The sequence below is a fragment of the Drosophila erecta genome, unplaced genomic scaffold (genome assembly GCF_003286155.1).
Source record: "Drosophila erecta strain 14021-0224.00,06,07 unplaced genomic scaffold, DereRS2 tig00000000-arrow-pilon, whole genome shotgun sequence".
NCBI lineage: Eukaryota > Metazoa > Arthropoda > Insecta > Diptera > Drosophilidae > Drosophila > Drosophila erecta.
Window position 1 is genome coordinate 22,472,178 of NW_020825194.1, and position 12,798 is coordinate 22,484,975.

General features: G+C 39.9%; 1 protein-coding gene across 2 annotated transcripts in view; it reads left to right on the plus strand.

The window, feature by feature from the left end:
- Nucleotides 1-12,226, plus strand: part of LOC6554109 (glutamate-gated chloride channel) — a 31,113-nt gene extending 18,887 nt beyond the window's left edge. Inside the window, exons 4-12 of one of the 2 annotated variants that reach the window (XM_026978539.1) lie at nt 2,111-2,181; nt 4,452-4,521; nt 4,590-4,826; nt 4,940-5,074; nt 7,431-7,583; nt 8,099-8,263; nt 9,438-9,544; nt 10,246-10,370; nt 11,223-12,226. In XM_026978539.1, coding sequence (XP_026834340.1) covers nt 2,111-2,181; nt 4,452-4,521; nt 4,590-4,826; nt 4,940-5,074; nt 7,431-7,583; nt 8,099-8,263; nt 9,438-9,544; nt 10,246-10,370; nt 11,223-11,331 — 1,172 coding nt within the window. In that variant the 3' untranslated portion in view covers nt 11,332-12,226. Of the gene's footprint in view, nt 1-2,110; nt 2,182-4,451; nt 4,522-4,589; nt 4,827-4,939; nt 5,075-7,430; nt 7,584-8,098; nt 8,322-9,437; nt 9,545-10,245; nt 10,371-11,222 lie in introns of those variants that run through there. The other variant, XM_026978533.1, reaches the window with a different exon arrangement.
- Nucleotides 12,227-12,798: the final 572 nt, after the last annotated feature.

Consider the following 12,798-nt stretch of genomic DNA (forward strand, 5'->3'; position numbering starts at 1 on the left):
GGTATATAAAAAACGCAAACAAAACGAAACAAAAATCGAGAAGAAAATATTCTTTGACTTAGCTTAGCTTTGTAAGCAAAACTGGAAGCGAACTTGCTTAGCAACTTTTGTATCCTAGCAAGTAAGCAAAAAGGAAAACAACAACCGGGAGGAAGGCTATAAAATAAAACTTTATTGCAGAGCGAGAGCCACATAAAGGCATAAGGACCGCCTTTCCTGAAAATTCGGTAGATGGAGGCCACCATCTCCGCCTCCATCTCCATCTCCAGCTCCTCCGCTCCGCTGGTCATTTTAAGTTTGTTTTAGGGGTTGGACTCTGCGGCAGCTGTTAAAATTTGTAGTATATTACATTGAAAGTATTGCGCAAATCGGTGAATATGTCTATCTATCATGTATCGCCTGCAGATGGTCCAGCTGTGGTGCGCGTCAACATATTCGTTAGGAGTATATCGAAAATCGATGATGTAACCATGGTAAGTCGGCGCATCCGCAGCCAATCAAATCCACATTAAAACCCGATAGAAATTCAGACCCCTTTGGATGTCCAAGTCGTAGCCCCGGTTCAGTAGGTTCTCAAAATCCCTGAAATGAACTGTTGACCCCGTTCTCTGTGTGCGATAGGGCTGTGTTCTGATCCTTCACTCGATTCTCTGCTGCTAGGGATCGGAAAGTAACCAAGACACTCGAAATGATACTAACTCTATATGTATAAACATGGAATATATTATATATGCTAACGTACAACTCTTTATCTGATATTGGTACCTATAATACATACACTTTGTTTGAATATCGATGTGATATGATTTGGTATTTGAGTTGTATGATTTATGATTTGGGTTTTTAGAAAACAAAATTGCTCAATTGGTTGGATTTTCGGTTGAGAACTGCATTAAATTAGATTTCTTCGTTTGTAAGTTTGCATTGGTAACTTGAATTAACTCACTGCATTTTTCTTTTTTTCTCATATTAACAAACTGTAAGATAAGCCATTCGGTTTGCTGTTTTGTAGACACCAAAAGAAATACAAAACATTGTGAAAAAATGTCTTTTTGGATCTCTTTCCCACTCAGTCTCTGTCTCTCTTTCTCTCACAGCCTCGCCTATACCTTTGTTTCGAAACATAAAATAACCAAACTTAGTTAAATTTCCTAACTTCTTTATCTCTGTCTCTCTATCTAACTATCTGTATAAATTTATGAATTTACATTAATAACTATTAATTAACTAATCAAGCTCATTACGAATTATTTATAACTATGATGAGTGTTGGATTTAGCCTCGGTCTAATAATTATATACAAATTTAATTTTATTATGACATTTGCTTATTAACAAAAATTATCTGTGACATGAAAAATGTTCTTTAATTTATGCTACTCTATGTACTTAGTGAAACAATAAATTCGATTGTGAACTGTTAATTTTAATCGTGTGCTTTGTATGTGTGTCCCCAACTATGGTTTCCCAACCCAAATCCCAAAAAGAAAAACCATTTTCGCCCAATAAAAAATCGTTTCGCCATTTGAAGATGGTCCTTTTATTTTACTTCCTTCAAAAAACACAACGCTTACATGGAAATTACCAGACGCTTTTAGATTTGGCATCAAAATTTAATTAATCCGTTCTAGCCGACAGGAGCAAAACTAATTGAAAATGTGTGGCATGCAATTTTCAAAAAGTATTTTCAGTAAGAGTATGACACAAATAAAGGAAGAAATACGTACACACGATTGGCAAAATAACTAAATACATTTTCAGAGCTTAGACGACACAACTATCGATATTGAACAGAAATAAACTGAAACAAGAACCAATTTCATTCTTCAATGAGATCCATGCAGACATTTTCTCTATGCATTGATTCGCATTTCAACTTGTGTTCTCGTATATTTTAAATTCTCGTTTATGTTCTTAATGTAACAACATACATTTCGCTCACACATGAAATTCATCAAAAATTTTTAACTTAAGAGAGCATATCCTAATTTAGTTAGTCAGTAAGTGAGCCTAGATTAAGGAAAATTCGGCGTAAGGATTTCGGAAAAGTGAGAAAAATGAGAAAAATGAGAGATGTGCAGAACCAATTTTTATATGATGATTGATTCTAGATAATAAGGCCACCAATGTGTCGGTGAACATGTTCCTGCGCTCCATATCGAAAATCGACGACTACAAAATGGTGAGTCCTGGATCAAGCACAGCAAAAAGCAAAAAGCAAAACGCAAAAAGCAAAAAGCACACTACTACTACGACCACTCCAACTACCACAGATACAAACGATTAAGTCCCCAGCGCTTACTCTCACTTTGCTCTAATTGTGCGTGCGTGTGTGTGTCTACAAAAGTTAATCCAGTAATTTGGGCCTATTAAATAATTGCATTAATAATACATACGTGTCCTTCGGTGTGTCTGTGTGGGCGTAACTGGGTGTAAAATACATTAGTCGAGTTGCGACGATTCGTCGGGTTTGTGTCAGTGGAATCTGTAAATTTTCTTTGTACCTGCAAGCTGTACTACTAAGCAAGCTGGATATGTTAACAATACCAATGTACTGTATCATACAATATATACACAAATACTCCCTGTGCCCAAATTGTATAAACGAATACTTATATTATTTTGCCTCCTATTTTCTCCTGATTTTCGAACTCGAGAGCAAAACCTGCTTAAAGCTTTGTCTCCACCGCCAGGCGACCCCGAAACCACGATTCTATGAACTAAGTTTTAGATGTAACTTAGGCTAGACTTAAGCTTTAGGTCGGAACCACCGCACGACATAAACAGACGCTCACAACCACCAGCATTGAACCACCGACATTGAAGCCACACAAATGCCGCCCACACCACCGCTCATTCAGTTCAGTTCTGTTCCGTTCGATTCGATTCGGTTCGGTTCAGTTCGGTTCGGTTCTTTCACTTGCCTTCATCATTTTAAGCCACCTTGTTCCAGCCAGCCAGTTTGGGCCCAATAAGACCAATTGAAAATGCTTACCACACACACTAATAAAACGAGAGTGCTGCAACTCCGTTTAGGTACTGCGATAGGGCTAACTGTAAGTACACACTAGGAGCTATCATGCCAGTGCCGATAGGGGAAAAACTAATGAAAAGCCAAGGAAAAACGAAACGGGAAAACCATTTACAATCTCCATTTGTCCAGCTCGGTTTCCGCTGTCAGGAAAAAAGCTGGTAAAAAGCGGACAGCTCCGAGCACAAAAAACCGCAGCACATTTAATTTGCATAAAAGAAACGAGTCATAAATAAAAAGCAATTATTTGTAATAATTATTCAAATTTATTTGTTTTCACTCTGCTTAATTGGCAAGTGTTTACAATAACATTTCCCCTCTCTGGGATTCATTAAATCACGAGTAAAGTATTGTACAACATGTTGGCCAACTAACATAACAGCGATTTTAGTTGGATTTAGTTGATCTTTTAATTAAATCCCATTTACTTTTTCCAAATCCCATCTCTTGTGGAATGGCATGAGTGTTACCCAACTACTAGTCGGTTTTGTAAGCATGCAATTTAGCGATTTCTTAGTTGACTAATATTAATTAAAACAGGGTTTAAAATGGCAGCCAGAAGCTGAGCTATTGGAAGCCAATTGATAAGGCGTTTCAACTCGTATTATTTTGCTGAATATATATACATATTTTAAGGAATATATATATGTATTTGGCACACCATTTTCCATCAGTTCTCAGAGCACTACTAAGATACTTTTAAGTTAAAACTAAATATGTTTTCAGCTTTTGTTTAAGAGAAAGACCCAAAAAAGTATAAACTCTGAATGTATGTATAAGATGCCTTGCTTTCCACTTTTGCCACTTTTGCCACTTCGCCTGCCTGTTTTGCTTTTGTCTTGACGTGCTTTTTGCCTGATCTTAGCCTGCTTGCCCGTTTTGAAGTTTGAGTGTGCAACACGTCGCATGCGGCATTCGGTTGCATCCTGTGCAGATATGAATTATTTATTAGCCATGACAAACTATACCATCAACCCGAACAATGCCGAGTACAATCTAAACCAGCAGAAGCCCAAGCAAACGACAGTTAACCACCATACTCTCTATATATACGAATATCAATATATACCACTCAGTTATACAAGTAACAACTGCTCGCTCTTTCATACTCCAACAAAAACAATCTCTGCAAAAGTAAAGCTAAATCCCCTCCAAACCAAAAATCAAATTCAATTAAATAAATCGAACTGCAAGCCACCCCATTGAAAAGTCCTCTTAACACACAAGCTAAAAATTGAGAAGAAAAGAAAACCCGAAAGAAACTCCCTTTTCAATTCGACAAAGAGAAATTTGCATTGTAGTTCAGATTGAATTCCCGCAAAGCCCCCAATTTAATTCGTCTACTAATGAGAATTTTCCCCTGGCCATTCCACCACCACCACCACCACCCACCCGCCAATCCGGCCATCCGACGTCCACAGGAGTACAGTGTGCAGTTAACCTTCCGTGAGCAGTGGACGGATGAACGCCTCAAGTTCGACGACATTCAGGGTTAGTTCCACTTCCACTTCACCCAACTCTGGGGAGTTCTTCAGTGCCTAACCCACATCCACTTCCAGGTCGCCTCAAATATCTGACCCTGACGGAGGCGAACCGCGTGTGGATGCCCGATCTGTTCTTCTCGAACGAGAAGGAGGGCCACTTCCACAACATCATCATGCCCAATGTGTATATTCGCATCTTCCCCAACGGCTCCGTGCTTTATAGTATACGTATCTCGCTGACATTGGCCTGTCCAATGAACCTGAAGCTGTATCCGCTGGATAGACAGATCTGCTCACTGCGGATGGCCAGCTGTAAGTGGCATCAATGTATCTCAGAATCCATTATAAGTTGCAGAAGAGATAACAAATACTTGGAGCATTCCAAAAATGTATTGTAATAATGTATTAATTATTCATAATTGCAGACGGCTGGACCACCAACGACTTGGTCTTCCTGTGGAAGGAGGGCGATCCCGTGCAGGTGGTGAAGAACTTACACCTACCTCGCTTCACGCTGGAGAAGTTTCTGACTGATTACTGCAACAGTAAAACCAACACCGGTACGTGGGCTCTGAATGCGTGTTGCACAGTGTTCCTTGTGTACGAGGCGCTTCTGCCACATTTCAATATTAACCTAACTATTCTCCTAGTACGCCCACTCGTTTTCCTCGCTGCGTTGCGTATTTTGTTTGCATTTGTAATAAGTGTTCCCTTGAGATTGCATGCCAAGTGGTTAAGCTTTAGCTCCAATCATGGCGTAAACGCTGGGTCCCAACTGGAAAATATTATAAGCGGACCCATAACCACTTCATAGCAAGCACACCCACACACCCATACAACCCACCACCATCACCCACACACTGCCATGTATATATAGACGTAGCGACTTTCATAAGATGCCGTTCACACATGCGCCATTTCAATGAGCATATCGTTTTGGGCCGTTATCAATGCCCGAAACGCATAGAGCCAACTTTTTACGATGTAATTCGCACACTCGCACACACGTGTCTCTGCACAAGCGCGTATCTGTGTGTATATAAGCCCCACACCACCAGGCGGATCGTTTACCTTGCCGTTTTTTATGGGCACTTGGAAATCTGCGCGCGCTCTAAGTAAATGTTTACCTTGGCGAACAACTATTCGGTGGAGGACGAGGGACGCCCCATCGAATGCGAAACGGAAAATGAAGGCAAGAATGGCAAAAGCCGTACGGAAAGCAAATTAATCGAGGAAATTGTCTGCGACGTTGTTTAAACTTGCACAAAGACGCTGGCTGCGCCGAAGATGATGATGATGTGAATGTAGATACAGCTGACGAAGTGGAAGTGGCAGTGGCAGTGGCAGTAGGAATGGAGGCAAACAGAGGGCCAGATTTTTCCACAAGTTGGCAAATTGTGTGTCAGCATATTAGGATAGTTTACGGCAGCCAGAGCAAACAGAACCGCGTATTTGTCCAGGGGAGAAGCTCCACCTGAATGCAACCAAAACCCGCTGACACCAAGTTTGTTTGTTCACAAATTAGCGAACGGAAGGGCCATCATCCCCATCATCCATCCACAAATAAGTTAGCATGAGCCTGAACTTCATCCTTCCCGACTCAAAAATTAAAACCAAATACCAAAAATCATACTCATTTTAGCTCAACTATATTTAATCTCAACTAAATATGACTTTTTCCACCTAGACGTTGCGTAGTTGTTGCATTTAGATCTCTCGCCTTGAACTTAGTTGCTCACCTAAAGTTTATTAATTTCATATCTTCTATGAGCGTTGAACGTTGAACGGACTTAAAGAGCTCAAGAGTCGAATGCGAATCTCGGCCAAGAGAAAGAGTCATCGCTTGATTGATGATGGCCAGTTGCGGAGCCAATGGCAAAAGCAAAAGCAAAAGCAAAAGCAAAAGCAAAGCAAAAGCCGCAGTGCGATTTGCTCCAGCTGCGAGTTGCGGAAACCGTAGTCCAGACCCAGATTCAGACCCAGATTCAAAGACCCAGACCCAAAACCCAGACCAAAGAGCCGAGCAAATAAACCACACACGCAGCACTTAAATGCAAACAGGGCGTATGAGTGCCGCTCCTCACAGGCAGACACTGAGAGAAATTTTGACGGCAAATCGACGAAAATCTAAAAATGAGAACCAACCAAAAGCAAAATATGAGAATGTAAAATTATAAACAACTTTGTCTTGAAGAGTATGGAACGCTTTGCCAACAAATTAACGGAAATGAAGCACAAGAAAGGGGCGTGGCCCGTCGCAGGCGCGGGGGCGGTTTCGGTGGCGGGGGCGTGGCAGCAGCGACTGCCGACCGGAAGCGCACGGAATGAAAATCAGAACCTACAACAAGAACCAGCACACAAAAGCCGTCGAACTTCATTTCCGTTAAGATTTTTGTTGCAAAAGTCAGAAATTGAATTCATGTTGATACTTTTTGCCTATGATGCAATTTTTCATTTGATTTTATAATTTTCCACTGTCTGTGTGCCAGCCACCTCCCCCACTGACTTTTCATTTTTGTTTTCCTGTAAATACATTACGTCTTCAGACACCCACTCCCACCCACTTTGTATGATATGTTTTACCCAATTTTCGGTTTTTATCCCCTTTGTTTCGGAAAACCCACTTTTTGTACATACCCGAAAGGTCTCGGCCCGAACAAAAATCGTCTGTAAATGTGTTTTAATTTCTTTTCTTGGCAAAATTTCTGAGCAAGACACCTTTTATGTTCACTACTTATTGGATGGCATTTCTCTGTACCTTGTATTGGATATCTATCTGTGTGTATATACCTACTAAAACTGTGTGTGCGTGAAATTTAAGCAAACGAAAGCCAAAAGCTGCAAACGATACCTCTCTTTGACATCCTCCCGTACATTTTGAGTTTGACACATTTTATATACCTTGTATACTCATAGGTGAATACAGTTGCCTCAAAGTCGATCTACTATTCAAGCGAGAATTCTCATATTACTTAATACAAATTTATATACCATGCTGTATGTTGGTCATTGTATCATGGGTATCATTCTGGCTGGATCAAGGAGCAGTGCCGGCGCGTGTTTCACTGGGTAAGTCTGAGCTTCAAATATGTGTTTTGGTATTTACTTAATATTTACTTGGCTATTTTATAACCATGACTAAAGCATAACTGCAAGCAAAACAGATCTGTTGTAGGCAATACTGTTCCTGTTTCCTTTGCTGTTCGAAAATTACAATTTAAAATGAAGGAAATAATACTAACTTCAATCAGCTTAAGAATACGAATTTTGCATTGCAGAAGAAAATAAAAGATCACTTGAAGTAACACAAAATCGCATTTAAGAAAGCCTATTTATTTGCCTAAAGCAAATACTTTAGAATAATATTAAACGTATGATTCATGCACGCTTTCAGAATGATAATGATGAAATTCTTTTTGAGCTGATCCAAGAATTCACTTCAGTGATGAAATAGTGAAGTATAAGTAAATATTTGGAAACGTAATATTTCTTAGATGCAATATATCCTCCAATGTTAAGCTGCTGCTAGTCCTCCGACTAGATCTCCAACTGTTGGCCACCACTCAGCACCTCCCCCTTTGCAGGTGTCACCACCCTGCTGACCATGGCCACCCAGACGTCGGGCATCAACGCCTCCCTGCCGCCCGTTTCCTATACGAAGGCCATCGATGTGTGGACAGGCGTGTGTCTGACGTTCGTGTTCGGGGCCCTGCTCGAGTTCGCCCTGGTGAACTATGCATCCCGATCAGGTTCGAATAAAGCTAGTAATTGAACTTTTATATGCTTCTTAACCACGTATAAATGTTAATTAATCGATGGTGTTTATCTTTTTTCTGTTGTTTTATTGTACTGAGTGATATCGAATATACTATACGTACATATCTATAGTACCACATGTAAATGTCTACGCATACTGTACATACAACAACTCCGATACTCAGAACCAACGTTACACTCTCAGTTTCTCACACACACACGAGTACTCACTGTGGACCGTTATATCAGAACACTCACACACGCAGGACCGGCGTGGCTCACACAACAACAACAAGAACTACAACCAGTCTCGGGCTATATATCTATCGAAAATCGAATATATCCATATAGAGTACTCCCAGCGTACTTGTCTATAAGTCCGAGCGAAAGCCCAACGATTTAGCCGTAGTGTTTTTGATCGACTTTTTCCCTTATTTACTTTTCACTTTGATATCTAACCACAAAATGGGTCCATCGTGTGTATCAAACTAATCCAACTTTTTGTTTTACTCTCTTATTTCATTGTGCGCCAACCATTCATCGACATGCATACGAACTCACACATGCACAATCCGCAAACTACACACACACGCACATGCACACCCACACGCAAACACCAATACCAATACCGATACCCACGAACCACGAACTTTAAACGCGTTTGAAAAAACACAAACCGAAAATTGTAAACAAATTGGTCGAATTTCCTGTCGAATTATACGATTTGTTCGGTTCCTTGCTGTTGTATAACAAATGCTTGTAAATAACTACAAACTGTGTGTATATCCACCGATCTTTGTGGTAATCGAACTATGATTTGCGTACCCCGACCTCGTCGATATAATTGCACCCGATTAAATGTTTGGTTTTAATTTGTATTCTTTCGTTTGTTAAACATTTCGAATTGTTTAACGTTTTCTGTATGTGTGACTCTCTTTCTGTCTTTCTCTTTCTGACTGTCTCTATCTCTGTCTCGCCTAACACTATCGCTGTCTAACTGTATTAACCGTGTTTTACCTGTGCATCCCAACTAACACACCCAAAAAAACCTGTAAAAATGCAACAAAATCCAAAAACCACCCAACTGCCGTGGAACAAATAAATTCTTGTCAAACATCTTTCATCACATGCAACATATATCTATGATATATACGGATCGGGCCGCAGACATGCATAAGGAGAATATGAAAAAGAAGCGCCGCGATCTGGAGCAGGCCAGTTTAGATGCCGCTTCAGATCTGCTAGATACAGATAGCAATGCAACGTTCGCAATGGTACTTACCTCTTGATATATCTCTTTGAACTCCAAACAGCTTATGGTTTATTGGGGATTGGGGATCTGACTAAGCGCATTTTTAATTTCGCATTTATATTTTGGATCTGAGGGGGGGCCTTCTCCGAAGGTTGTACTTCTTGCTTTCAAAAACAAACTGAAAACTATAATTGGCCTAATCAAAATTGTTATGATAAAACTATTAAAACAACTATTTCCTTTTATATTTGCCTCCTTTTTATTACCACACAACAAAACCAAAACCAAAACCAAAAACAAATGCCAAATTCAACAACTTTTTTCAAACGTGCTCATCCCAACTACAACTACAACCACACCTCTACATCAACAACCAACCACAACCAAACTCAAAAAACTGAAACTGCAAACAAAAAAAAAACAAAACCGAAAACCAAAAACCAAAAACAACAACCTACCTCCCACCAACCATCAACGAACATCGCTCGCTGGCAACCAAAACAAACCACTCGACCGGAATCGAATTGAAAAACTGCGACGAAATTAAATCAAATTACGCACATGCCAATGCACTTGCCCCACCCAAATCACCGAACCACCGATACATCGAACCACCGATCCAAACCACCAACCCCACCACCTGCGACCCTCATTTACATCCGACTACAATCGCAACTTTCATGTCAAACGGCGTCGCAATTTGCGCGCGGTGGTGGCCAACAGAAGCCGCTAGTACGCCACCCAGGCGATCCGCTGGCCCTGGAGAAGCGGCTCCAGTGCGAGGTGCACATGCAGGCCCCGAAGCGCCCCAACTGCTGCAAGACCTGGCTGTCCAAGTTCCCCACAAGGTAACGCACGGGATCGAGGATCCCGAACCACTCGATCCTACCAAGTAGCGACCTGTTTAGTTCCATTGTGTTCCGTAGTAGTTGATGGATTTACTTTTTGATGTTGTGAACATGTACTATTCTACTCTTTGTATCTCTTTCACTAACTCTTGTTGACTTTTTGCTATCACATAACTCTAACTCAACTCAACTCAACTCAACTCAACTCAACAGTCATTGACAATACCTGTGAAAGATACCGATACCGAAACCGAAACCGAAACCAAACCCGATATCTGCCGCTTGCTTGCCGTTCGTTCGATTCTGTTTGCCCGCTGTCTTTTGTTGCCAAATCAAAGTGCTCAGATCAAATCGAGTAATGCGAATGATAATGACGTGGTTTAATGCTTGCTGAACTGAGCCAAGTATATGTGAACTGTAATTGAATTTCGACTTCTGTGTTTTTAATTGAGTCCGATCAGTCGAGCGGACGTTCGATGGAATTATGCTTTGCCTTTCTGTCATTTTAAGTGCGATTTGTTTGTTTTAAAACTCGTATTTAGTTGTAGATCTTGAGATTCGAGCTCCCAATATCCTGGCATCCTGGCATCCCGGCATCCTGGACCCACCAGCTCTCCCCATGTAGATATTAATCCCCAGAAAGCGCACTTTTCGTTTCCAGCACGTAGTTCTACCAGCCCGTTTACCCTTTTAAAACAAACAAATTACTTGCCAAATTTGGAAACTTTTCAAAACGATATCGAATAAAAAGAATAACCAATCAAGTAATCACAAAAATCAAAAAGCCAATCTTTAGATGATCAATTAATTTGCATTTTCGTACTTGTTTAATATCCAAAGACAATGTTCTAGATCCAAGAGAATCGATGTTATATCGCGGATCACCTTCCCGCTGGTCTTCGCCCTGTTCAACCTGGTCTACTGGAGCACATATCTCTTCAGGGAGGAGGAGGATGAGTAAATGCCGTTACCTATTGCCAAACACCAATTACTTTATAGAAGGGTTGGCGCTATTGGCCAACACGAATGTACTAACCTATTTCTTTCATTCTTTTCCATTTCGGTTGTCTTCATTTCATGCTTTGTGTTGCTTATGGCTTTGTTGGCTTCATTTCCGATTTGGTTGATTTCTTGACACCTTGATTGACTCCTTGATTGACACCTTGCTTGAATGGTTCAAACCACTAAAGGACCTTCTAAGGCGCGTCTCTGAAATGCGGTGGCTATGTAGAATCTAATACGAAATTAACTAATTATACCGAGGGATACGTTGCCACGTGCTACATTTATGGTTATGTCTCGGAACAGTGCAGATAAGTTAAGAACGGTATCCGGCAAGGCTCCATGGCACTTCCACTAAACAAGTAAAAGAAAAAAAAATGATGAATGACGAATGACGAAATTCTAGTTAATTGTAAGTTAAATTGATCAAGAGTGACTGCATAGTAGATAATGTTATGAATAATTATACTATACACAAACGACACACACCGCAACACTTGTTTGACTTGATTTGTTTTGAGGATGCTCCAAATTGTTACAAATTGATGAATTATTTTAGCTGGTTATCGACGACGATAATCAGGTCTTGTTCCGGACTCTAGCTTAGTTCTAAACAAAATTGCAATTGATTTGTACTTAAATGCGTTAAGTTAGTTAAGCCGCAAACAGCGAGAGGAGGTCGTAGAAAATTCGACTTTTGTAAATATGTCATACAATAAGTTTTAAGCGAACTAGTTTATATGAATTCTAATTGTAAAAATCGTGTAGATACATTTAAGTTTAGTCGATAAACAAACCACTAACCGAAGCGAGATACCTAGGTAAAATCAATTTAATTATGTTCACCATCGAAGTAAATAAAAATCGAATCGAAAATATCAAAGAATCCTTCAAAACACACAGAAACAAATACAGTACTTTCTTTTTGCATTTTTTGCCCAATCTACTCTTAAATGATAAGTTCAACTGAAACTGGTGGGTATCTGCAAGGTATTTCTACCCGAACTTTATTAGAAACTTTCTTCTTCATTTATATACGTACGGCTTGCTATTCGTTTTAGAGTTGAATTTTTATTGTAGTTAACTTGTTCTGGTACTCACGGGAAGTAAAGCCCTCGAACTCCGATTGCTTTTTATTTTGGATCCCTAGATTATTATACTATATTTACATTTACCTAATTATGTATTGGGGCCAAGTGCCGCTTAGCTAGTTAATTTCCTTAATTAGACTTACAATATTAAAATATACATGCAAACATGCAAACCATAAACCAATTAACTGACAATACAAATATTTTATCATGTAGTCAAGTCCCTAAACAACTTAATGGATACTACACATAAATTTATCGAAATCAGTATTATAAGACATAAATTAGATCGAGATATATACGGTTCTTTCCATATCCAAAAATATCTTTGGTTA